The sequence below is a fragment of the Molossus molossus genome, unplaced genomic scaffold (genome assembly GCF_014108415.1).
Source record: "Molossus molossus isolate mMolMol1 unplaced genomic scaffold, mMolMol1.p scaffold_m16_p_7, whole genome shotgun sequence".
NCBI classification, from domain to species: Eukaryota; Metazoa; Chordata; class Mammalia; order Chiroptera; family Molossidae; genus Molossus; species Molossus molossus.
Genome location: NW_023425401.1, coordinates 100,839,181 through 100,866,774, shown reverse-complemented (window position 1 = coordinate 100,866,774; position 27,594 = coordinate 100,839,181). Strand labels below are relative to the sequence as shown.

Here is a 27,594-nt window from a genome sequence, read left to right as displayed (position 1 = left end):
ACAACAAATTCAAAAAACAAAGGAATCCTAGCAGACATACTTTCAAAGTTCATTTCCTGTCATTATTTAGGCATTGTCTCTCTTAAGAGTCCTGTGCTGCACATGACCAGTGATCTGTTGGTCATTCAAGGTGAAGAGCCACACCTGGTCACTATCCCCTCCCACCAGGCTTCCTATAGAAATGACCCCCATGGTTCTGTGCTGGGGAGAAATTCCTGTCCTCTCATGTTTACATCACTTCCTCACCTTCCTACCTCTGTTCCAGGCTTGGACATCATGTCTGATTTAATTTGCTTGAGCACTTAGTGGTTTCAGACTCATTTATTTGCCGTGTGTCTGAAGAGGAGGTTTCTGCCCTGTGTTCTCTAAATCGAAGTCTTTAACTTAAAATTTTGTTTTTCTTTTTTTAAAATATGTTTTTATTGATTTTTTTAGAGAGAAGAAGGGAGAGAAAGATAGAAATATCGATGTGAGAGAGAAAATTAGCTGCCTCCTGCATGGTCCCGACTGGGGATCAAGCCTGAAACCCTGGCATGTGCCCGGACCTCGAATAGAACCGGGACCTCTCAGTCCATGGGACGATGCTCAATCCACTAAGCCATACCAGCCAGGCTGTTTTTCCTTTTTTTTTCCCTTCATTGATTTTAGAGAGAGAGACACATTGATGAGAGAGAACATTAATTGGCCGCCTCCTACATGCCCCCCACTGGGGATCGGGCCACAACCTGGGCATGTGCCCTGACTGTGAATTAAACTGGTGACCTCGTGCATGGGTCGACGCTCAACCTCTGAGCTACACCGGCCAGACCCATCTTAATACTTTTAAGTGTGCAGCTTGGGAGTGGTAATCACATTCATACGTAGTGCAGCTGGTCTCCAGAACCCTTCATCTTGCAGGACTGAACTCTGTCCCCATTAAACAGCACGTCCTCGTTTCCCCCTTCCCGCGCCTGGAGCCATCGTTCTAGGTTCCGTTTTTCTAGTCTGTTTTTTTTATTTTATTTTTTATCCTCACCCGAGGATATTTTTCCATTTTTTGTACAGATAGAGTGGGAGGGCCCTGGCCGGTTTGGCTGAGCGGTTAGAGCGTTGGCCTGCGGTCCTGAGAGACCTGGGTTCGGTTCCCGCTAAGGGCATGTACCTCGGTTGCAGTTTGTCCCCGGCCCTGGTCGGTTGTGCGGGTGGCAGCCACTCGATGTGTCCCTTTCACATCGATGTTTCTCTCTCTCTCTGTTCCTCTTTCTCCCTCCCACTCTACCTGAACAAAAAATGGAAAAATGTCCTCGGGTGAGAAAAAAAAAAAAAAAAAATCAGATAGAGTGGGAGGGAGAGAGAGGAAGGGAGAGAGAGAGAGAAACATCGACGTGAAGGGACACATCGAGTGGCTGCCACCCGCACGACCAACCAGGGCCGGGGACAAACTGCAACCGAAGTACGTGCCCTTAGCGGGAACCGAACCCGGGTCTCTCCGGACCGCAGGCCGACGCTCTAACCGCTGAGCCAAACTGGCCAGGGCCGATTATAAACTTTTGAATCTGCCAAATCTCAGGCATCGCCACTCTGTGGGTTTACCTTAGATGTCTACGCCTGTCTCTTTTCGTTTTAAAATAGTCACATCTTTTGGACATTTCGAAATGTCATAACATAAAGCATAATATAACGGACATAACATAACATTTAAACATATAATGAAAATTGCGAAGAACAGAACTATTTTTTCTATTCCTGTGTTACGTGCCTTTAACATGAATTCATTATTCAGCAAGCATTGATTTAAGGCCCATCTTTTGCACGCCCAGCCAGAGATAGAAGCTAAGCAATGACATCAACTGCTCTTTAATGAGTTTGTAATTACGTCCACACACGAGGACACTGCATGAAATAAGCAACTATACCAACATAAAAGCACAGACTGGGTACTGAGAGGTGGCTGAGGGGACGGAGCATACAAGTCAGATCACAACGGAGTGATGAGTGAGGGGATCTTTCTGGAGGAGAGGAATTATAGGCCAGGGTTTTCAGGAAAGTCATGCAGCGGCTCCTGCGGGGGAGCATTTTGTCTCCACGTAGCCACTTGGGAGGTGCAGGAAGGGTAATTGTAAATTTGTAATGACCTCAGGTTTTCATGTGGGTAAAGGGACTTTCTGGGGGCTGGGGAAGGTTTGTTTACCCATGAATCTCTGGGGAATACAGGAACCTGGAGATACGGATGTGGGCAGTGCAGGCAGCAGACAGCCTGAGCAAAGGTGTAGACAGAATGTGTCTCCACACAGGTCTGGAGGGTGGGAAAGGCAGGCCTTGAAGGAATGTCAGTGGTGAACTTGGTTGAATTGGTTAGAATCCCCCACATAGCCCACCCTCAGACCTCTCTGTCTTTCTAGAAGGCTGCAACAAAGTTCACTTCTACCTGCCCTACCGGTGGCAGATGTTAATTGCGAACGTCTGGATGGACCTCCAGCCCATGGAGAGTATTGAGAAGGCCTATTGTGACCCCCAAATCTGCATGTAAGTTGGTGGCTGGACTCTGGCCTGTGAGATTCACAACATCATCAAAGGAAAGCATAGTGCTAGGCTTATGGGAAGAAGAAACTATTTTCCATCAGAATCTTTTTTCTTTTTTTAAATTCCATTTATCATCAGGCAGAATGGGAGGGAGGGAGAGAGAGACAGACAGAAACATTGATGTGATAGAGCCACGTCGACTGGTTACCTCCCGCATTTCCTGACCAGGGCTGGGGACAGACGAACCGCAACCGAGGTATGTGCCCTTGACCGGAATTGAACCTGTGACTCATTGGTCCACAGGCCGACGCTCTGACTGCTAAACCAAACCAGCCAGGGCCAGAATCTCTTTCAAGTTTGAGATAAAAACAGCAAATGCCTACTGCATTAATGTAAAAAAAAACAAAACCCACAATAAACAAAAACCTGGGTAGATTTGAAGTCACACAGAGTCTGGATAATCCTAGGGATTCTGAGAATATTTGCCGACTCATGAAATAAACAGTGACACAATTATTTATTTAGTTAATATTTGTTATTGTGTCATACAGATAAACACAATGCAGAGGTTGGTTTATATTTCTATCAGCACATGATAGGACTATTAAAAGTCCTAACTGGCCCTGGCCAGTTTGGCTCAGCGGTTAGAGTGTCAGCCTGCGGTCCGGAGAGACCCGGGTTCGGTTCCCGCTAAGGGCACATACTTCGGTTGCAGTTTGTCCCCGGCCCTGGTTGGTCGTGCGGGTGGCAGCCACTCGATGTGTCCCTTCACGTCGATGTTTCTCACTCTCTCTCCCTTCCTCTCTCTCCCTCCCATTCTATCTGTACAAAAAATGGAAAAATATCCTCGGGTGAGGATAAAAAAAAAAAGTACTAACTGACTACCTCCAAAGAGCCTTTGGCTTAATTTCATAGTTTAAGAACATGATTTGAGCACTTTCCTAGAGTTCTAGTGCAGAATTTTGTTGTATACTTTAGCGTTTTATGTTTATGTTTGCTGTTTTCTCTCTCCTAGAACCTGGTATTTTTGTTTCTGTCAGGGCTGAAATGGGTGATACCACATATGACCCTATTTATAATATGCATCGTAGTTTCATAAGGAAATTCTTTGGGGCGGGGCTTACATATGTTTCATCATCTGCAAGTTCAGTGACTTTCTGTGGAGAGTCTGTTGCCGATTTTGCCACTAGGGGGTGGCATCAGCTATTTTCTTGTTTGTAGGTAAATAGCTGATGCCCTCTTAGGTAAATCAGAAGCAGGGTTTCTCAACCTTAGCACTATTTACTTTTGAGGCAGTAATTATTTGTTTTTTGGGGGTTTTTTTTGAGGTGGTGGTTTTGCTGCATTCCTGGCTTTTATCCACTAGATGTCAAAATGTCTCTAGACATTGCCAACTGTCCCCCTGGGGAGGAAAGCATTCCTGGTTGAGAACCACTGATCAAGGGGATGCTTCTTGGAGCAATAATTCTCAAAATGTTTATTCTCAGAGACCCTCTACCATGTTAAAATGTGCTAAGGATCCCAAGGAGCTTCTGTTTACATGGGTTATAGCTATCAATATTTATCAAAATAAAAATCAAAACCGAGAAAAATTAAATATTGATTTATTTAAAAAGAATAAACTCGCCCTGGCCAGTTTGGCTCAGCGGTTAGAGCATTGGCCTGTAGACCAGAGAGACCCGGTTTCGGTTCCCGCTAGGAGCACATACCTTGATTGCAATTTGTCCCTGGCCCTGTTGGGGTCGTGTGGGTGGCAACCACTCGATGTGTCTCTCAAATCAATGCCCCCCCCCCCACGCTCTATCTGAAGATAAATGCAAAAAAAACCCAAAAGAATAAACTCATTACACTTCAATATAAATAACATTTTATATAACTACTTTTATATAATTATGTAGTTATATGCATATAACTATACCTGTAGATGTGTATAACTGAAAATAACTGTTTTCCAAAACAAAAACATTTATTGAGAAGAATGTCATTGCTTTATATTTTTGGAAGTCGATTGTGAAATTGCACATGATGTAGTTTCTTTAAAACTCTACTGTGTACCTGTGAAAGTATGCAAGTGAAAAAGGCAAATAATGTCTTAATATTATGGCAATAAAGTGGATCTCACTGGTTCCCCTAAAAGGTATTCTGATAAACAATTGAAAACACTGACCTACCTTGAGTTTCTAACTCACTTTCTAATATTGAGCCAAGTTTTTTGTGAGCAGTTATTTATTTATTGATTGATTGATTTTCACTGATTTTTTTTTTTTTTAGAGAGAGAGTAAGGGAGAGGGGGAGAGAGATAGAAACATCAGTGAGAGAGAAACACCCATCGGCTACCTCCTGCACACCCCACAGTGGGGATCGAGCCCGAAACCCGGGCATGTGCCCTGCCTGTGAATCGAACCAGTGATCTCTTGGTGCCTGTGACGATGCTCAATCCACTGAGCCACACCGGCTGGACTACGGGCACGGTTTTATTTGGGATAGTTTTTGAGGAAAGAATATATTTTGTGATACCATTAAATATGTGGGGTGGGCAAGTTACATTACCTCTCTGTGTTTTACTTTTTCCTGTTATTTGTAAGATCGGCAGCTGTATCAAGAAAATCTTTCAGCTCTGAAATGTTCATTCTGTGCTTTTGTTAGGGAAGACCAGATTGTAGAAAACAGGTCAGTGAAGCATTTTGATTAACTTTAAACTTTTCCCCGTCAGCATTTCTATTGGAAATTTAAAGATCAATTTCCAGAAAATGATTTGTAATTTGAAGCCCATCAGACGTATCTCCACACCTTCATCTGAGATGAAATCGAACGGTTCTGTCTTCACCACAAAGTGGATTTGGTATTGGAAGAGTAGATCCAACAAATGGGTTCAGTATGGGGAGAAGGTGAGTTCTGTTCCTCCTGCGGAGGTGTGTGCTAAAACGCGACTCCAGGAGAAAACCATTACTAACGTGTTGGACGCCTCCATGGTTACCATGGAGCGTGGACGTGGTCGAGGAAGTGGCTTTTTACATTACACACAACGGTGTCGGCATTGTGTTTGCAGGCATGTACCCTGGTTGCAGTCATAAACAAAAACATATATTAATTATTATTTATTTATTTATTTTTAAAATCCTCACCTGAGGATACTTTTCCATTTAGCTTCAGATGCGGGGGGGGGACACATTGATGTGAGAGAGACACATCGACTGGCTGCCTCTTGCATGACCCTGACCAGGGCCAGGGACCAAATTGCAACTGAGGTATGTGCCCTTGATTGGAATTGAACCCACGACACCGTCTGTAGTCTGATGCTCTAACCACTAAGCTAAACTGGCCAGGACTTAATTATTTTATTTTATTTTATTTTTTTATCCTCACTCGAGGACATTTTTCCATTTTTTTGTACAGAGAGAGTGGGAGGGAGAGAGAGGAAGAGAGAGAGAGGGAAACATCGATGTGGAAGGGACACATCGAGTGGCTGCCACCCGCACGACCGACCAGGGCCAGGGACAAACTGCAACCGAGGTACATGCCCTTAGCGGGAACCGAACCCGGGTCTCTCCGGACCGCAGGCGGACGCTCTAACCGCTGAGCCAAACCGGCCAGGGCAGGACTTAATTATTTTAAAGAAATTGCGTGAGGCAGGAGTCAGCTGCATGCCCCTCTGTCCTCACTGCTGGGGACTGGGGTGGGATCTGGAGATAGCTTTCTGTGTATTGGTGCATACATGGACAGGGATGACTGCTTCCGGCGGGAAGAGAGGCGGGAGTGGGGAAACCAGAGGCCTGATACAGGGGGTCACTGGGATTGAGTCTGGATTCAGAGGGACGTGAAAGACTGGACCTGGGGCGTTTGAGGCTTACCCACATAGGGACATGCTAATTGGGGATAGAAGTTCAGATAAGCAGAGCTTCTGTCTAGTGTCCCTTCCTGTTTTTGAGTCATAGGATCAGAGAGAGAGAGAGAAAGAGAGAGAAAGAGAGAGCACACTTAAGTAGCCAATGAAAGCAGAGTGATGAGAACGAGATTAAAATATAAAACAAGAGATTAAAATAAAGCCAAACACAAAGCAGGGACTCCAGCATAAAGTTAGACATAGCAGCTGATGGGCTGTGAAGCTGGTTCTGAGCTGCCCAGCTGCCAAAGCAAAGAAACAAGATATTTCAAGATTCCTGAGTCTGGCCCGGCCGGTGTGGCTCAGTGGTCGAGTGCCGACCCATGCACCAAGAGGCCGCTGGTTCGATTCCTGGTCAGGGCACGTGCCCAGGTTGTGGGCCCGATCCCCAGTGTGGGGCATGCAGGAGGCAGCCAATCGATGTTCTCTCTCATCTGTGTTTCTATCTCTCCCTACTTCTCCCTTTCTCTCTCTCTAAAATCAATAAAGAAATAAAATAAAGATAAAAAACATCCCTGTGTCTGTTTGGGAAGAAACACCAGTTTCTCAGGAGAAGCAACACTTTTTTCTGTTAATGGGGCCTGAGAAAAACACCTGCTGTGGGGGCACAGAGAGGGGACGCACGCCTGCTGAGGTGAGCGTGGTTCTGAGCAGGACCCTACGGTCAATGCCGTAGCCCGGTGATTTCCCAGCTGTCTTAGCGTCCCGTCCAGGCTATCAAACAGTCTTTCCCAGAACCTCAGGGAGCACACTGGGGTAACAGAGCTGCCCTGTGGAGATAGGAGAGGGGCTCAGAGTGTCTTGTCCCCTTCCTCTTTGTTTGTCTCCTCTCTGCTGCGCTGGCCTCTGGAGCACCTTGGTGTGAAAACTCCCATGCTCTTGAGCTTTCTACAGGTTCTTTTTATGCTCAACCCAAGGGTGATGTCAAAGTAATGTTTCTTTTTTTTCTTATTTTTTTTTTTTTTTTATCCTCACCTGAGGACATTTTTCTATTTTTTGTTCAGGTAGAGTGGGAGGGAGAGAGAGGAAGAGAGAGAGAAACATCGATGTGAAAGGGACACATCGAGTGGCTGCCACCTGCACGACCAACCAGGGCCGGGAACAAACTGCAACCGAGGTACATGCCCTTAGCGGGAACCGAACCCGGGTCTCTCGGGACCGCAGGCCGACGCTCTAACCGCTGAGCCAAATCAGCTAGGGCTCTTTTTTTTCTTAGTGTTCCTTTTCTATTTTCTTTTTTTTTTTTTTATCCTCACCCGAGGACATTTTTCCATTTTTTTTGTTCAGGTAGAGTGGGAGAGAGAGAGAGAGAAACATCGACGTGAAAGGGACACATCGAGTGGCTGCCACCCGCACAACCGACCAGGGCCGGGGACAAACTGCAACCGAGGTACGTGCCCTTAGCGGGAACCAAACCCGGGTCTCTCCAGACCGCAGGCCGACGCTCTAACCGCTGAACCAAACCGGCCAGGGCTCTATTTTCTTTTTTTAAATACTTCTTTTATTGATTTTAGAGAGAGGGGAAGGGAAAAGAAGAGAGAGATAGAAACATCAATGAGAGAGAACTTAGATCGTCCACCTCCTGCATGACCCCTCTGGGGACCGGGCCCACAACATAGGCACCTGCCTTGATGGAATCGAACCGACGACCTCTTGGTGCATGGGTCGACGCTCAACCACTGAGCCATGCCGGCTGGGCTCTCTTTTTTAAAATATGTTTTTACTGATTTTAGAGAGAGGAAGGGAGAGGGTTAGAGAGAAACCCTCTCGGCTGCCTCCTGCACGGCCCCTACTGGGGATCAAGCCCACAACACCAGCATGTGCCCTGAGCAGGAATCGAACCTGTGACCTCCTGGGAATTTGCTCAACCAACTGAGGCACACCAGCTGGGCAAAGTACAGTTCTTAAAAGTGAAGTAGAAATTACAAAGTCAAGCTAATTAGCTTTGGTTAAAACAAAGATAAATTATAGGTCTCAATGGTTCTTTTGTCAAATACTTGAAATGTTCAGTAAAATAAGTGCAAAGGGTTGGAGAATATTTGCATTCTAGTGACATCAGGGTCCCAGAGACTAAGGAGAGCTTTCAGTGGGAAAGAATGGATGATCTGTGAGAACTTAAAAGAGATAGAAAGCATAAGAATGGACATAAAAATCATACAAAAGGCCCTGGCCGGTTTGGCTCAGCAGTTAGAGCACTGGCCCGAGGACCAAAGCGTCTCTGGTTCGATTGTGGTCAAGAGCACGTACCTTGGTTGCGGTTCAGTCCCCAGCCTTGGTCAGTGGTAAGACTCGTGCGGGAGGCAACTGGTCTCACATTGATGTCTCCCTCTCTCTGTCCGCCTCTCCCTTCCTCCCTCCCTCCCTCCCTCCCACTCTGCCCGAAGATAAATGGAAACTCGGGTGAGGATTTAAAAAAAAACAACAAAAGGAAATCATACCAAAAAAATAGTCAGAAATGAAGGATACAATATCTGCTCATATTGTAGGGGGCTTACACCCAATCTGCCCCTGGGCTGCCACTTCTACCATAAAATGGGTCTTGAGACTAGATATTATATCTTTATATTTTGGGGGTATTCCTCGTCCCTTTCATTATAGCCCCAGTCAGTGGCAAATTCAAGTGCCTTTTTAGTGTTGCTGACTGGCTGGTGGTCCGCCCATTTTATTTGCTCCCCTGGGTCAGTGCAGAGGGGAAGGGGCAGGTCCTTTAAGTCTGGCCGGCAGTGCACCGGAGCCTCCCCGGCGTCCTCGCCGTGTGACGGGCTAGTGTTGTCACCAGGCCCTCCGTGCTCGCGCGTTGTTCTGTCAGCCAGGGCGCACATGATGTCCACACTGTGGGTCTGAGTTTCCCGGTCCACTTGATCATATTTTATGGAAGGTGTAAAAAGAGGATTGCAAAGAGCTGTATTTTTCAGGCACACACCAAGCACGTACAGTTCCTACAAGGTAGACTGTTCTCTCCTGGTCCCAGGAGGGAGAAAACTACAAAGGGGGAGCCTTCACGATCTGGTCTGGGGGGCAGGACCCACCTTCCTTTAAATCTCGTGGCTAAACTAAAATTATGTAAGATGCAATGGTAGAGAGTTCTTAAATGCCTCCCATGAAGTCTTTGCTTTATTATTTTTTTTAAATTAGGGAGGTAATCAGCAAATTTCGAGCATCGACTCTGAGTACCTGGAGTCTTTCTTCCTCTGCTGTCCGAGGGGTGTCGTGACGTTTCATGCGGGTTCAGAGAACTATGAGCTGAGTTTCCAAGGTAAGAGTTTCGTCTGGCAATGGTGCCTGCCACCGGAATCCAGCAGGAGGGACGCTTGTATGACGAGAGCAGAGAAGGCGTGTGCGCTTCTCCCGGGATCAGGGTTCTCGTGAGCAAGACCAGCAGTGTGGCGCCTGGAAGCCAGCAGCTCTCAGAAGAACCCTGCCCTGGAGCCTTGCCTCTGACACATAGTAACGACGTAACCCTGGCCAACACTCTAACCACTGAGCACACCAGCTAGGGCTGGACAAGATTTTTTGTTCTTGTTAATCCTTACCTGAGGATATTTTTCCATTGATTTTTTTTTTTAAGTAGAGAGAGTGGGAGGCAGGGAAGGGGAGAGAAAGAGAAACATCGATGTGAGAGAGACACATTGGTTGCCTCCCACACAGGCCCCGACCAGGGCTGGGGAAATCGAACCTGCAACCCAGGTGCATGCCCTTGATCAGATATCAAACCTGTAACCCTGCAGGCCAGTGCTCTAACTGCTGAGCTGAACTGGCCAGGGCTGGAAAATATTTATTTTTTTGAATTTAACGTGCCTGTTAGTGTAGCAATGTATGCGTGTGGACCAAGACTAGAAGGCAACAGAGAAAAAGAAAAATCTCCTCGCTTGGATGTTGAAAAATGACTTAAGTTAAACTTTTCTTCCCTTTTGCTGGTAGCCTGTCATTTTGAGAACCTAAAAGGTGGTGGAGAGTTGAAAACCAGTGTTCCAGGTTCCTAAGTCTGGAGCAATTAGACCCATAATTTTGTTCACTTGCTTCAGAGAAAGCAGTTCAAAGCAGTTTGCAGGATTCTGGAGTCTTTTTTTTCTTTTTTTTAAATTAATTAATTTTTGTTACAGAGGTTTCTCCTTTTTTCGGACTCTTTTTTTTCTCTCTCTCCTATTTCTTACATTGTCTCATTCATTAAATGAGTGTGGGAGCATCAGCTGTGTGCCAGGCACTGTTGTAGACCTTGGCAAGCCAGGCAATTCCAGAAAGTGTTCCCAGCTTCGGGGAAAAGAAGCAATGTGGTGAACCAGCGAGAGAATGGAGTCTTGGCAGAGTGTCTCCTTTTATGGGAGAGGGAAACTTTGGAAGGGAGGGCTCAGCCCCCCAGGAGAGGGGAGACTAGCGCTGAAGCTATAAGCTGCAGACAAGCCTGAAGTTTCAAAGAACAGCAAGCAGGTCTGTAAGAAACAAGAGTAGACATAGAAACTTGGATGTTTTATGATCTGGAAATCACGAGAAAGTTGTGACATGATCTGATTTGTTCTTTTTGTTGTCGTGTGTGTTTGTTTCATTTCACGTCAACTATTCTGAATATCATAATTGCTACAATGAAATGCATGCCTTTTATTGTACATGCAACTTCTATCCTAATCAAAATAGAGAACTGTCCCAACAATACAAAATGTTTTCGCTTGCCCTTTTGAGTCTTCCCCCTGCCCCTAACTGATTTGCTTTCTGTCACTATAGATTTGTTTTATCTATTCTAGAACTTCATATAAATAGAATCTTATAGTGTGTACTCTGTGTACAGCTGGATTCTTTCACTCAGAATAATTTTTTTTTAGATTTAGCTATGTTGCATGTATAATAGTTCTTCCCTTTTCATGGCTGAGTAATATTCCATTATCAGGATATGTCTTTTTGTTGTTGTTTATCCATTCACCCCTTGATGGATGTTTGGGTTGTTAATAGGAACATTCAACTGCAAGTCTTTGTGTAGATATAGGTTGTCATTTCTCTTGAGTAAATACCAAGGAGTGGGATTGCTGGACCACGTGTACAGTGTATCTTTATAGGAAACTGCCAGGCTGTTTTCCAAAGTGGTCACTGGCAATATGCAACGATTTCCTTTTTAAAACAATCACTCTGGCTATAGCTTGGACCTAGATCTATGACATGCATGGGTTGAAGTAACATTTCACACTTGATGTAGAAAAAAATCCTTCAAAATATATGTAATGATTTATCATATAATCATTAATGCCTGGTGTTGGGCCGCTTACATGGATGATATCCTGTTACCTGGCTGCCCTGTAACTCTTCTTTACCATCTGACTTTGACTTGAAGATTAGATTAATTGCTAAATACTCGTTTACCTCTTTGTTTTCTGGGTCTTATAAAAAGGACAGTGAAGATGACGAGTTTTTATCATGAACACTTTCCATCCAAAAGGCTTTTCTCTATTCATAAAAATATATAGGTCAGACCTATGTTTCTAGCCTCTGAAAAATAACAATACATCATTTTTCTAGGCCTACTCCTTAATTCTTGTTTGTTTTCTTTGTTTCTGTCTAAAGGGATGATTCAGACAAACATAGCTTCCAACACCCAAAAGGAAGTCATCAGAAGGCCAGCCTTTGTGTCTGCCCGGGATGTGGCGCGGCTGAAAAATGGGCCCGAGTAAGTGTTCTGTGGCACTGCTTCCTGACAGATGTTTGAGATGGTCCCGCACTGAGCTCACGAGTCACTCATGAATCTGGAGCCTGTTTTCTTGAGATGTTCCTGCTGGCATGACACTGAAGTTCCCTTTCGCATTGCCTATGAGTAGGTGCTTGTGAAGCAGCACAGAGTGATGGGGAGAAAGCCAGAGCAGAAATCTGTCTTTCCCTCCAACTCACAGGGGGCACATATCTTAGCTGCTCTGGGGCTCAGCTTCTGTGGTTGTGAATGGCTGGATTAATGGGGTGCGCCTAGGAAATAATCAAAAGCACTGAGTTGGGTTTTTTTTTGCTGCGGGTTCTTCTGTGTATCCTTAGTTTTGTTTGAGGGAATTTATAGAGAGGGTGGTCGGCTGAGAAAGAAAGGGAAAGAGAAAAGGGTTGAGGGAGCTGCCTGAGCAAAGGGGTTTGGAGAAAGAGAACGTTGACAAAGGGGATTTTTAAAGGAACTGTTGCTGTGGGGAATTCAATGTAACTCTTCTTTGTGTGCGCATGAAACTCAGTAAAATCTATGTTATTTGTGAACATTTTTGGAGTTGGATTTTTTTTTCCCTGGAGTGATGTGTGATTATGTAAAATGGATTTCATGGCAAGTGCAAAATCGAGGTATTCTAATTAGGTTCTTTTGGTTGTAAGAATTAAGATATTTCACGAAAGAGGGAATTAGTAAAAGGATAAACATGGTGTAATAAGGAAGACATTTCCCAAGAATCTAAGGGTGGGCCTGGCCGGTGTGGCTCAGTTGGTTGGAGCCTTGGCCGGTGCACCGAAAGGTTGCCGGTTCAATTCCCAGGCAGGGCACACACTCAGCTTGCGGGTTTGATGCCCAGTCAAGGTGCGTGCTGGAGGCAACCGATAGATGTTTCTCTCTCCCATCAGTGTTTCTCTCAAGTATGGGAAGAACTGAGATGTGTCAGGGCCTTCGGAGTGGGAGTTGGTTCCAATTCTGATTTAGAAGCTGAGCAGCCTGTAATCAGGTTTTTTTTTTTTCTTAAGATTTTAAAAATTGATTTTTAAAGAGAAAGGGAAAGGGACAGAGAGAGAGAAATATCCATGTGAGAGTCGAACATCGATCAGCTCCTTCCTGCACGCCCCCTACCGGGGATCGAACCTGCAATCCGGGCATGTGCCCTGACTGGGAACAGAACTGGAAACATTTTGGTGTATAGGATGATGCCCAACCAACTGTGCCACACCCGATCTCCTAATAGTTTTCTCTGGCTAGTGCTTGAGTGTTTTTGTTTTTTAAAAATATTTTTTTTTCTTTATTGATTTTAGGGAGAGAGGACGGGAGAGAGAGAGAGAGAAAGAAACATCCATGAGGGAGAACATCGATTGGCCACCTCCTGCATGCCCCCCACTGGGGATCAGGCCCACAACCTGGGCATGTGCCCTGACTGGGAACCGAACTGGTGACCTCTTGGTGCAGGGTCGATGCCCAACCACTGAGCCACAGCCGCCAGGCGGTGCTTCAAGTGTTTTAACTTCAGAATTCCAATCTTCATGTCCCTTCAGCTTTACTTTCTGCCACTACTGCCAAATTTTCTCTGAATTTCTTTTTCTTTTCTTTTTTGCTGAAATGAACTTTAAATTTTATTTTTTAATTACAGTTTACATTCTATATTATTTTGTGTTTGTTTCAGGTGTACAGCATAGTGGTTAGATAATCATGTACTTTACAAAGTGTTCCCCCTGATATGTCCAGTACCCATCTGGCACCATACATAGTTATTACAATATTATTGACAAGATTCCCTATGCTGGACTTTACATCCCTGTGACTGTTTCATAACTAATAATCTGTACTTCTTAATCCCTCCACCTTTTCCACCCAGGCTCCCAGCCTTCCTCCCCTCTGGCAGTCATTCATCCGTCTGTTCTCTGTATCTATGAGTCTGTTTCAATTTTGTTTGTTCATTTATTTTGTTCTTTAGATTCCACACAAAAGTGAAATCATATGGTACAGTATTTGTCTTTCTCTAACTGACTTATTTCACTGAGCCTAATACCCTCTAGACCAGTGGTTCTCAACCTCCCTAATGCCGCGACCTTGAATACAGTTCCTCACGTTGTGGTGACCCCCAACCATAAAATTATTTTCGTTGCTACTTCATCACTGTAATTTTTGCTACCGTTATGTCTTAGGCGACCCCTGTGAAAGGGTCGTTCGACCCCCAAAGGGGTCGCGACCCTCAGATTGAGAACCGCTGCTCCAGGTCCATCCATGGCTGTCTTACTTTTAGTGATGAAGATGGGAGTGTGGGTTCAAGTCATTTCAGTCTGATCCCTCCGTTATAACATTCTCCATCGGATCTTCACGTAACGGTTCTAATAGCTATTGATGGTCATTGTTTAGATCCCCCTTCATGAGGGGTTACAAAATGTCGTTTTCTTCATTCTGTCAATGCTTCTGTAACTAATAGCTGTGATTTGTCTGCAAAGAAGAATTTTTTCTCCTGTATGGTTACCCTGAAATACAGTTCCTCAGCAGCAGGATTCTTCCCCCTGTACCTTTCAGGTACTTAAATGTGTATCATCTGAGAAAGAAGCTGAAGAAAATACTTAATGCTAACACATTAGGACTTTAGAAAGTTGAGCAGAACTATAAAAAAGAATCAGTGCCTTTACATTTTTAATGAATGGGAAAATAACATTTAATTAATTTACCAAAGTTTGAATAATTTCTGCACTTTTTAAAAAAATTATTACTATTTTTTCCTTTATTCATTTTAGAGAGAGGAAGTGACAGAGAGAGAGAGAGAGAGAGAGAGAGAGAGAGAGACATCGATGAGAGGGAACATCGACTGGCAGCTCGAGAGAGAGAGAGAGAGAGAGAGAGAGAGAGAGAGAGACATCGATGAGAGGGAACATCGACTGGCAGCCTCCAGCATGCCCCCCACCAGGGATTGGCCCCCAACCTGGGCATGTGCTCTGACCAGGAATCAAACCGGCGACCTCTTGGTGCGTGGGTTGACGCTCAACCAGTGAGCCACACCGGCCAGACAGTTTCTGCACTTTTAAAAAAACATGATTGCTGGTACATCTTTATCAGAAATATGCAGGTATGTAGTCCAAAGAAAAATGCTCAGTGTTGAGCATCAACCCAAGAGGTCGCCAGTTCGATTCCCGGTTAGGACACATGCCCAGGTTGTGGGCCAAATCCCCAGTGGGGGGCATGCGGGAGGCAGCCAGTTGATGTTCTCTCTCATCGATGTTTCTCTTTCTCCCTCTCCCTTCCTCTCTCTGTAAAATCAATTAAAAAAATTTTTTTTTAAATGATCTGAGAAGCCTTGGCTTAGTGGCTGGAAGTTAAGGACAGAAGTAGTTGCGCAGCTGGGACAGGAGGCCAAGTGAACTCGTACTCTCTCTTATTTGTAGCCAGAAGCCGGCACAGACCCCGCCAGAGCCTTTAGGGTCAGTTCGTCTTCCTCTGCAGGAGTGTCCCTCCCCCCCGGTGAATGGATATGAGGTACTTGGCTTTTACTTTTTGGTGGGTGACCGTTGGAAAGAGGGGGAAAGCACTTTGTTACAAATGTGTGTCTTTGTTGGAATGAAAGAATCAACTGCTTCTGTCAAACTCTTGGGTCAAGATTCAAAGGCGGGTGGCTAAAGGGTGGTGGTGCCCCTTTCCCGGTGAACAGCCACCCTCCCCTGGGAGCCTCGTTGTCTGCAGAGTCCCGCCACACAGGGTCTCATTGGGGCAGACCTGATGACAACCTTGTGACTTACTGTATGGGTTTGAAAACTGGAACTTGGAGAGTAATGTGACTTGTCCATTAGATGGAGTTTGAAAGCTGCTTTCAAGGGGAGTCACAAACTATGCCTCACCATGTCACCGAGCCTGGTTGGGGCAGGACTTCCTCCATTGGTTGGATGGCACATGGTGCTCAAACTTAGGGTACAGGCTGCTTGGCTTGGACTGCATGGGCACCTTCAATGCCTCCACCCTGCACTGGCTTTAGGCAAGGAACTCGCTAGACCAGTGGACTAAATCAGACACCTTGGGGGCCTCCCTTTACCTTTCAGAATAATGCTTTGTTAGCCATGTCAGCCTGAAAGATGGGCCTAGTGCCAGCCAGGTGGGGAAATCTAAGCCAGCTTATCCTACCTGCTGTCAGAGGCCTGGCAAGGATATGCTGTGGTATAGTGGGCCACACACGTGGACGTGGCGCACTCGAAATGTTTCCTGTTTCACATTTTTCTATTTTTTAATTATTTTAGTTGTTAGAGATCAATAACCAATACATGGAATATGTCAGAATAAGTGAGTATTTTAAAGCGACTATGAAAAATGTCAAGATTGAAAAGATCAAGAAGCTCAAGAATGCACAGCTCTTGAATACTTTTGAAAGGTTGGTGGCCATGTGATCAAGTGTTTTTTTACATGGGATTGAAAAGGATCAGTCAAGGTCTATCCTTTAAGATTTATAGTCACTGGTTTCTTTTCGTCATCAGCAGTTTCTTTGCTCTCCAGTTTTCATTGTCTGACCTCAAGCTTCTATCTTTCAGCTTTAGTTTGAAAACTCAGTGATTTCATGTATCTGTAAAAGTCTCATAAAAAACTTTTTTTTTTTTTTTACAGTTGTTGTCTTAAATGTAAATAGCTCCCCTTCTGAACGTTGGTGAAATGAAATTTTAAGACACTTAGACTATAATTGGCATTCATGTTATTAAACCAGAGCGGGCGAGGAATGTTCTCGGTGTTAAGTTTCACATTTCCTGTATTATTAGGAAAAAAATGAAGATGGAGAGGATCAATGAAAAAATGCTCTTTTGTGCCACAAACCGTGACCACGTGGATTCTATCTGCTCGGATAATTTTGACTGGATGTTGCATGGGAGTCCTGACGCCGTATATGGAAAAGGTTTGTGCTTGAAGAGAGAAGCCTGGCTCATGGTCATAACTCAGGCTCTGCATAAGCTTCTGTTATGAGGTATATGTGATTCGTTTGTATTAACCACGCTTTTGCGGTCATGGAGGGAAAACAAGCTCGCCTGAACCTTAATGGTAAATTGTCCTGGACTTGACTGCTGCACCTTGGTCCTGTTTCTGCCTTGCATTTTCTTGGAAGAGAAAATTTCCCTTTTTCATGAAATACCTTAATTCTCAGAGACTCTTTGATCTCACACACACTTGCAAACTACGCCACCTGCTGGCTACATGGTCTACCATTGTTAGTTCTGGCCGAGGCTCTTCCTGACCTATGTCCGTCCCATCGAAGCCATCTGAAGTAGCTTCTACTGCCATGGGTGGGTTTCAACAAAGATGGGAGAAGAGTCCTCTCCATCTGAGGCCATTCTGGGTCACCTGGGGACTTTAGTCATATGTATCTGCCCCTACACAAAGTCTCTTCTGCTCTTTCTGTTTGCTCCTAACCTCCCTTATGCAGCTCATAGAAACAAACCAACACAAAACAAAGAAGCTCTCGTCTTAAAGGAACAAGTAATAGTTTCTCAAGGTTCAAAGTGGGCTCAACTTGTACAGCTAAGATTAAATTCACCCCACACCACCCCCTAAAACTAAAGCAGGAAGCCAGTTAGTCAGCCAAGAAATAGTTTTGAGTGTCTGCTGTATGCTGGGGACATAATGGTAAACAAATAAGACATGGCCCCCCATCAATTATTTCACAGAATTAATCAAATGCTTGCTTGTGAGGCTGTGGAGGGAAAGAATAGGTCCTGTGGACACCTAACCCAGCTGGAGAGGTGTTCGCAAGGAAAGGTGTGTATGGGTGTTCACCTCCTAGAGTCAGTGTGTAGAGTAAGGGATACGTGGTACAAAGTATGGCTAACTGTAGAGTTTAGACTTTTTTTATCCTTACCCGGGGACACTTTCGCATTTATCTTCAGATAGAGCGGGAGGGAGAGAGGGAGGAAGAGAGAAAGAGAAACGTCAATGTGAGAGAGACACACTGAGTGGTTGCCACCCACACGAACCCAACCAGGGCCGGGGACAAACTGCAACCGAGGTACGTGCCCTTAGCGGGAACCGAACCTGGGCCTCTCTGGTCCATGGGCCAACACTTAACTGTTGAGCCAAACTGGCCAGGGTGAGTTTAGACTTTTAACCTGGGGAATGACTTGGTGAGAATTTCCTAAGTTCATTAAACTGAGATGCATCACTAAAACTTGCCTAGAAATGTTTGCGGAAAGTGGGTAACCATCTTGCGTGAGATATAATGTGTGAAGTTTAAACCCATCAGTTTTTCAAAGTCTCTCTATGCCAGAACTCAGACACTGATCTTAGAAAATGAAATACAGTACATAGGCATCCCCGTACCTGGCTTCGTCTATTCCTCCTCTTTTATAAAGAGACGAGTACTGAAACCCTCTGAAATGGGTTTTATTTATTTACTTATTTTTATTTCACCTGAGGACATTTTTGCATTTATCTTCAGATAGAGCGGGAGGAAGAGAGAGAGAGAGAAACATCAATGTGACAGAGACACATCGAGTGGTTGCCACTCACACGACCCCAACCAGGGCCGGGGACAAACTGCAACCGAGGTACGTGCCCTTAGTGGGAACCAAACCCGGGTCTCTCTGGACCACAGGCCAACGCTCTAACCACTGAGCCAAACAGGCCAGGGCTTGTTTGGATTTATTTTTAATGTTAGCGCTCTGTTCTCATCACCCCTGATGCTACTAGTCCTGGCTAGATACACTGGTGTGAACCACTGGGTCCAGTATCTTGAAAAGGTCAGGCAGTTATCCTAAAAGAGACCAAGTGGTAGACTGCAAAGATGCTGCTCTCTGAGGGGGAAGAAAGCCCCCTGGTGCACGTGTGAAACCACTCTGGTGAGGCTGTTATCTGTGCAGTTTCGTATGTGACTGTTTAAAGGGAATTGAACAAATAAGCCATGCCTGGGAAAAGAGAAGGGCTCTGGGCTCTCTCCTTATACCCTGGGGGTGCAAAGTAGGTATCTACTGGGAGATGGAGGATGACAAAGGTTAGTGAGAGAGTTCATAAGAGCTAGAAGTTAGGCTGCAACTGCCGATCCGTCAGGACCGAGGATGAGAACTCAGCACTTAACTCCATAGTCAGAGGAGATTTTAAAATCTGAGATTTGGATAAAAAGTGGAAGCAAAGTGAAGTTAGGAAAAGAAGCACATGTTTGGGAGGTCGCTCAGCAAGGAAGGATTCAAGAGGCTAGACAGGAGGCATGTAAGGCCAGGGAACGTATTTAAGATGCTGGGTGCTGCCACGTATCACAGCTATAAGACCTCCTAAGATTCTGCAACCTAGGCACTTCAGGATGCTAAATGATTAGAAAGAAACAAAAATATCATTTTTCCAGATAATATGAATGTCTACATAGAAAACCCGAAAGAATCTACAGAGAATTGGAATGCTGGTGCGCTACCCTGGCGGTGAGGCATGTCCTTCCCTCGGACATGGACTCCTCGGACATCAGCAGCTGCTAGCCCAGGCCCTGAACGGTGGAGCCCCAGGCCCCTGCATGACTGAGTCAGAGCCAACTTGACCCTTTTTGACTCTCAACCTAGTGAGGGTTCTTTTCCCTGGTCTTATTCAGAGTGCTGTCTAGTTAACAAAACTCTATTTTTTGCAGTGCATTTCTCGATCCTATCGATCATCAGAAGCTGACCATGATTCTTTCTCCGTCTAGAGTCCTAAAGATTCTAATTCTCTCCGATGCAAAGAATATGTCTGGATGTGTCCAAAAAGGGAAAAAAGCCCAATGTCGTTGACCCTATTATCCCATTACGTCAATGAAGGAAAATATGAATAAAGTAGATTTTAGAAAGTCAGCATATTGGGTTGATGCTCAACCACGGAGTCACACCAGCCGGGCTTGATGCTTCATGTTAAAAATTAGTCGTTTAGGGTAATGACTCCTGTTTTGAATGGAGAATGATAAAAATGTGCTCCAAAGATCGATAATACCTGTATAAAGAAGCATTTGCCATTGACTTCACAAGTCTTTCTTTGAGCTATCATGGGGAGACAAAAATAATCGGAGAATCTAATCAGCACTCAGGCTTGCTTACAAATAGATAAAAAAATTGATTGAACAAGTATGAAAGTAAATCTGCCAATTAAAACATGTACAACTACCTCTGAATATTCAAAGTAGATTTTATGGCCTTATTCAGCAATTAAAGTGCACGCTAAAGAAAAATATGGATGGAATGACAGTCTGTTGATTTCATTTCATTTGCTTTAAGTCAAATCTTTTTTTTTTAATCCTCACCCAAGGATACTTTTTTTGCATTTATCTTCAGATACAGCAGGAGGGGGGGTGGGAGGAAGAGACAGAGAGAGAAACATCAATGTGAGAGAGACACATCGACTGGTTGCCACCTGCACAACCCCCACCGGGGCTGGGGACAAACTGCAACCGAGGTACGTGCCCTTAGTGGGAACCGAACCCGGGTCTCTCTGGTCTATGGACCAACGCTCTAACTACTGAGCCAAACCGGCCAGGGCTAAGTCAAATCTATTTTGACCTGTGATTCCATACTATTTATTTTACACATAACTGGAATTCACTCCTCTGGACATGTTAGCTTTCTGGAATGTAACTCAGAATCTGCAGGAACGAACGATTGTGTTACGGTGGCCTGAGTTGTTATAAAATTCCTGTACTGCAGATCATGTATGTTTATTCTTGGCGGCTCCGTGGAATCCACTCAGTCTTGTTTCAGAAACAGTAGTTTTTTTCCAGCCAGCAAATGTGGAGTGTGGGAGTAAAGAGATGCTAGAGGCAGGTGGCAAGAAGAAAGTGAACAGCTTTTGAGTGGAGGATGAGAAAAAATGATCTGCAAGAAGCAGACACAACATTTTTTTTTTTTTTTCTCACGCTGTGGCCACGAGCATGGCAGCAAATGGCTCAGTCCAACCTTAGTAACTCCGGAGGGCCGCCCTCTGTTGTAACAGCACCTGTCAGAATTCTATCTGCTTCTGACATTTCAGTAAAAGAAGGGGTAAAATGAGTTCTACTTTTTTTTTTTTTTTTTTTTATCCTCACCTGAGGACATTTTTCCATTTTTTGTTCAGGTAGAGTAGGAGGGGGAGAGAGGAACAGAGAGAGAGAAACATCGACGTGAAGGGACACATCGAGTGGCTGCCACCCACACGACCCAACCAGGGCCGGGGACAAACTGCAACCAAGGTACATGCCCTTAGCGGGAACCGAACCCGGGTCTCTCTGGACCGCAGGCCGACCCTCTAACCGCTGAGCCAAACCGGCCAGGGCTGAGTTCTACTTTTTAAATCACAGAAATGTATATGCCATAGAGAGATTTCTTTTCAAAATAGCTTAAATTGATTTGCAGTTCTGGAAATGGACATAAGAGGAATAGTTCTTTGCAGACACTTGAGAAATGAGGTATGACTGGAATACGATGTAGTGAGGTGGGGAGTGTGACCCAGAATACGTAGTGGGTATTCGTCACAGTGAGAAACAGCACACAGAGTGCGCGCAGCCTGGGCGTTTGCTCATGGAGGCTGCCGCAGCCGGTACAGGATGCAGGTGAAATTGTTGGTCTGTTAAAACTGAGGAGCTGGAACTGGCTGGGATAGAGTCATCGGTGGAGTGAGTGGGTGGCCCAATAGACACGTAGTAGGTTGGTGATTTTTGTTTGTGTGCTGGTCATTTTCCTCTTATCTACTGGCCCACCTTATAAAACTGTAAAAAGATCCCAGTGGACTTACTCCATAATATAGGCTTGTTTTGGTTACACATCAATAAGAGAAAGACATACAATACAATAGGAGGGCAAAACAGTGAAAAAGCTTATGAAATAATGCCAATAAGCATGTGAAAAAATGGTCAATATCACTAATATTCAGGGAAATGTATATTAAAATTAGATATTTTGGGGGCCCAGTATATTGAAAAAATTAAAAGGATAGATAATATCCAATGTTGTCAAGGATGTGGTGAAACAGGACTTTCTTCATTAAAAAAATTTTTTAATTAAATTAAAATTTTTTGGTCACCATTTTTCTCCCTCTCTGCCCTCTCTTCACTGTTGATGATAAAATTTTTAGACCATTATTTATTTATTTATTTTTTTAGACAGAAAGGAAGGGGGAGAGAGAGAAACATTAATGAGAGAGAAACATTACCTGGCTGTCTCTTGCACTCCCCCTACTGGGGATCAAGCCCAAAACCTGGGCATGTGCCCTGACTGAGAATCGAACTAGTGACCTCTTTGTCCATGGGACAATGTTCAACCACTGAGACACACTGGCTGGGCTTTAGGCAATTTTTTAAGGGCAATTTGCAACATCTGTCAAATTTTGTTATGCTCATGTCCTTTGACTCAGCTGTTATAGTTTTGCAATCTTTTCTGCAGAACTACTTATACAGGTTATCAAAGATATATTTACTAGGATGTTTTAAGCACTTATTTAGAAGTGTTTTTGGTAATAACAAAAAGTGAAATCAACCTATGCTTTCAGTAATGCAGGAATAGTTACATTAAGGTACACATGAAAACGAACAAGATGGGGTTAGATGCACTGATATAGCAAGATTTCTAGGGCTAAAGTGGAAAAAAGTTGCATAACAATTCATATAGTATGACCCTGTTTATGAATGCATGAAAATAAGACCATATTAGCCTCTATGTGTATATATGAATGTAAATGCCAAGGAACAGGTGTGAGAATTCCCACCAAGCTGTTGTCTGTGTTTGTGAAGGAGATGGTAATGGTAGGTCAGTGTAGTTGGACTCTCATTTATTTTTTTATCCTCACCGGAGGACATTTTTTTTTGTTTTTTTTTGCATTTATCTTTAGATAGAGCGGGACGGAGAGAAGGGGGAAAAGAGAGAGAGAAACATTGACGTGAGAGAGACACATCAAGTGGTTGCCACCTACACCCCAACCGGGGCCGGGGACAAACTGCAACCAAGATACGTGCCCTTAGCGGGAACCAAACCCAGGACTCTCTGGTCCGCAGGCTGACACTCAAACCGCTGAGCCAAACCAGCCAGGGCTTCAATATATTTTTAAAGGGCAGAAAAGCACGTGGCAATGATAAAAATAAACATAGGACATTTTAATTCATGAGGAAATCATTGTTGATCTGTGGAGTATGGACACCTCAGTGATCATCAGGTTGTTTTAGAGTTGAGGATGCTGGATCAAGTGTCTGAAAGCTCTGCTAGGGTCAGTCTTTGCTCATTTATACCTCTTCCTTTCACATTTTCACGACCTTTCTCCCGTAGTAAGTCACCTTTGTTCCTTACAATATTAAACGGCCTCTGCTGGAATATCTTTGGTTCATCAGTTACAATTCAACTCACCCTGCATGAATTGCATGAATCGGGTCATTGTGTTGTCTCCCACTTGGTCATTGCACCCAGTGGCTCCCACCATCATTGTCACCCTGCACAGTGGCAAACGTTTCTATTATTCCAGTAGGGTTATACACTGTATTCAAGTTTACTTGTATAGTAAACATCTTTTAAGTACAAAGCAAAGTTTATAAGTATCAGTAAAGTATTGTTGACATATCCTTAGTCCAGCGATTTTCTACCTTTTTCATCTCATGGCACACAGAAACCAATTACTAGAATTCTGCAGCACACCAAGATAGGTATCCTTTAGATTCATTCACACCAGACAGCTATGGTTGTGTTGGCTGTTGTCGACTTTTTAATTTAACAATCTAAGGGAAAAGAGTTCAGTGCGCCTGACTAAATAGTCAGGTGTTACATGTTTTAAAAATTCTTGCGGCTCACCGGTTGAAAATTGCTGGCTTAGTCAATGCCCATCATCTTATTTTGTGTAAATAATCTTGTAAATTACATACCTTCTTTTGCAATAATTCGTAACCTTTTTTTTTTCTTATTATTTCTAGGAAATTACTTTGCAAGAGATGCCATCTCTGCCAATAAAATTTGCCCGCATGATCTCAAAAACACCGTTATGTTTATAGCCCGAGTCCTGATCGGAGACTTTACTGAAGGAAAGAGAGGTTACACGAAACCTCCACTACCGTATGACAGCTGCGTGGATACAAGGAGGAATCCTTCCATTTTTGTAATCTTTCAGAAAGATCAGATTTACCCAGAATATGTGATTGAATATGTGAATGAAGATAAAGCCTGCGTGATAAGTTAGAAATGATGAGTATACCGTTATAAAGGTCTGATGCCACAGTCCTTCCGTTCTCTATGGAACCAGATTGCTCCAGACAATAGCTACATCTCCTCACCTGACTATCAAATCCTTAGATCAGTGGTTCCCAAACTTTGAATCATCTGGAAACTTAAAAAAATCCTAACGTCCAGGATGCATCCCCTTGCAACTAAATCACTGTTTGTGCGTGTGGGAGCTGGGCAGTGATTTGTGTCAGAAAGTTTGGGAACCACTGCCTTAGATGTAACCGGTAAAGGCCAATTTCTAAAACTTCTGTGATTGTAGCAACTGCTCTCTTCCCACCTGTTCTCATAGTTTACTGTATGTCATCATTTTGTTTTGGTTAGGTTGCAAAAAAAAATTAATTTGGGAACTTTGAGAGAAATTTAAAAATGCCTGTTGAAATGACATGAGACAGTACAGTCTTGGATGGAAGATTGTGTAAAGTTGGGGGGGGTGCTTAGGAATATGGGGGAGGGAGGGAAGTAAAGATAATTTAAATGATATTATAGACAGCTACATTACTGTACTGTTGTAGTGAAACTGATTTGGGGCATACATTTCGTTATCTCTGCGTTTATTTAGGGGTCTCCATCGAGGTCGACTCTGGAATTCAGTGAAAAGAGTTGCCAAGTGTGGCTCAGACAGAAGCACTAACTCAAGTTAATGGCCTATTTGGGCTCTTTATATAATTATGGTAAAGTAGGCATTTATATTCTAATCAATATGATTCCAGAGAAGGCTTTCCTCAGGTCGGACTTTCATGAAGTGTGTGCGTTTTGGGAGTGTTGAATGCAGTCACCAGAGTCACACACGCATGACCGATGAACCTGAGTGCTCCTGTAGTTGTTCGCTGTGGCAGATGAGGCTCACCTAGGAAACGGGAGCAGGGCCTTCCTGTTGAAGGATAGGCCCCTTAAGGAGTCGAGATTTGTTTCCTGGTGAGCACAGAATCAGAACAAAGAGAACAATGCCTTAAACAGGCATTACCCCTGCAAGGGGCTTCTTTTTTAAAATATAACGGATACTGTGGAATTATAGTACAGTCAGTTTTTAGAGCATTTGAACTGCCTGGATCAAGTTCCTTATTATGAGTCAGGTTTGCCCTTCCAGTTTTTCTTTTAAAACAGTCCCATCCTACCCTGGCCAGTTTGGCTCAGTAGAGCATCGACCTGTGGACCAGAGAGCCCCAGGTTCGGTTCCTGCTAGGGGCACGTACCAAAAAAAATAGTAAAACAGTCCATCCCAATCTCCAAATTTTTCTGGTATAGTTCCTTCCAGCAGACATGTTACAGAAATTAATTAGCATTAGAGATTTTATATTAGTCAGATTTTTGATCCATGCAAAGCACGCCACAACTCCTTGGCTTATAGGGCTCCACCAGTAACACCTGCATAAGGGTTTTTTAACGCAGAGTTATTTTCTGGGAGGCTTGCCACACATAGTTACTCACATTTACTTTTTTTTTTTTCATGGTAGTTTCCACTTTGGATTTTTCATTTTCTGATCTTGACTCTCATGTTGTAGAGATGCAATTTATCCAACTCTGCCTGATGATCCATTAGACATCTCGAGTTGGATATTTCAGAGGCATCTCTCCAAAACGGAATTCTCGCTCTGCCTCCCTCAAACGAACTGGTTCCGCCCCAGGTTCTTCATACGTATAAGCACGTGGTATCGCGGTTCACACGTTGCTCCAGCAGCAATCCACGAGTTGTCTCTGATCCCTTCCGTGGCCTTCCCCTGTGCATCAAAGCTGTTTTCAAGTTCTGTTTTCCCTTTTAAATATCTGTCTCATTCTACATTGTTCTTTACTTAGCAGCAAGAATGGCCATATTTTTAAAAAATTTACTTAATAACCTTTCAAAACACAAATCTGATCATGGCTTTATTTTTTTATTTTTTATTTGTTTATCCTCACTGGAGGACACTTTTTCATTTTTTGTTCAGGTAGAGTGGGAGGAAGAGAGAGAGAGAAACATCGACGTGAAAGGGACACATCGAGTGGCTGCCACCCGCACGACCAACCTGGGCCGGGGACAAACTGCAACCGAGGTACGTGCCCCTAGCAGGAACTGAACCCGGGTCTCTCCGGACTGCAGGCCGACGCTCTAACCGCTGAGCAAAACTGGCCAGGGCCTGATCATGGCTTTAGAATAAAGTTCAAATTCATTATCATGGCCTCACATGATGTCTCCCTTCACTGCCCTCCATCATTTATTTTTCTCGCACACAAGCCGCTCTGGCTTTCCTTCTGTCCTTTGGTACTTTTCACGGAGCTCAGTGGTTCTCAACTAGCACCCCTGCCTTTTTTTTTTAATGACAAATACTTTGTAACATCCTCATTACTGTCCTCAAAAAAATGCAGTTCAGTGGTAACATACTATACCTACACACAACTTTAGAAATACATTTAAATTGAAGAAATACCAACTTTTAAAAAAGGGAAATAAAAAGTATGTAATTTGGGCACAACTATACTACAAGACCTAAATAAGTAGTCAGATATTTACATCTACATAAAATGAATAATTTGAACTTAAAAGAAGGTTGGAGATCAAAAGCTATTTTGTACAAAGAAGTGTGAGAAAGTGAAACAGCCGGGATACAAGTAGACATTAGAATAAAAACTAGTGATATAATAACTTATTTGCATATGCTAATACTTATTTCTATAAGAACTTAGTTATAATAAAGATACTATGCAAGAAAATGTATAGATTGTCGAAATGGAGAAAATGAGGACATATTTTGCAGACGAGCTATAGGTCATACACGAATGTCTAGTGAGACATTCAAAATTCGTACAGGGTGCAGAATAAATAATTCCTTACTGTGAAGAACTGTCCAATGTATTGCGAAATGTTCAGCATACTTGGCTCTCACATACTAAATGCCAGTTGCACCCTCCCCTCCCCCCAGTTATGGTGACCACCACAAACTCTATCAGATCTAGTCACCTTTTTCAGAGCAGATATTTTGTAACATCCCCTTCCATGTCCTGAGATGATTTATACATAATGCAGTCTACTGACACACATGCATATCTTTAAAAATCAATTTACTGTCCTAACTCTATTATAGTGGAGAAACAGGAGGAAAGAAATTTGTAATAAAAATAAATTGAATTTCATTATGTATATGCTCCAGCATGACTATGCTATACGACATGAAATAGCTATTTACTCCTACTTAGAGTGAAAGGTTTGGATTTAAGAGTCGATCAGAGGCTACTTCCTGTAAAGAAGTGCAGGAAAGCCTGGCTAGTGTGGCTTAGTGGATTGAGCTTCATACCACGGACAGAGGTCCTGGTTCAATTGCTAGTCAGGGCACATGCCCGGGTTTCGGGCTCCATCCCCAGTGGGAGGCATGCAGGAGGCAGCCGATTGATGTTTCTTTCTC

At 43.9% G+C, this 27,594-nt stretch overlaps 1 protein-coding gene across 6 annotated transcripts in view; it reads left to right on the top strand.

The window, feature by feature from the left end:
* The window catches only part of ZC3HAV1 (zinc finger CCCH-type containing, antiviral 1), a 62,898-nt gene that overhangs the window by 28,458 nt on the left and 6,846 nt on the right, over positions 1-27,594 (top strand). For 2 of the 6 annotated variants that reach the window (XR_004957407.1, XM_036247554.1), the window contains exons 6-13: positions 2,382-2,505; positions 5,216-5,390; positions 9,521-9,641; positions 11,936-12,038; positions 15,455-15,545; positions 16,298-16,428; positions 16,808-16,941; positions 23,911-24,198. Coding sequence is in view for 5 of the 6 variants with exons in the window: in XM_036247554.1 (XP_036103447.1) it covers positions 2,382-2,505; positions 5,216-5,390; positions 9,521-9,641; positions 11,936-12,038; positions 15,455-15,545; positions 16,298-16,428; positions 16,808-16,941; positions 23,911-24,173 (1,142 nt within the window). In the remaining variant the exon portion in view is untranslated. Of the gene's footprint in view, positions 1-2,381; positions 2,506-5,215; positions 5,391-9,520; positions 9,642-11,935; positions 12,039-15,454; positions 15,546-16,297; positions 16,429-16,807; positions 16,942-23,910; positions 26,076-27,594 lie in introns of those variants that run through there. The other 4 variants (XM_036247555.1, XM_036247557.1, XM_036247556.1 and 1 more) reach the window with 4 other exon arrangements.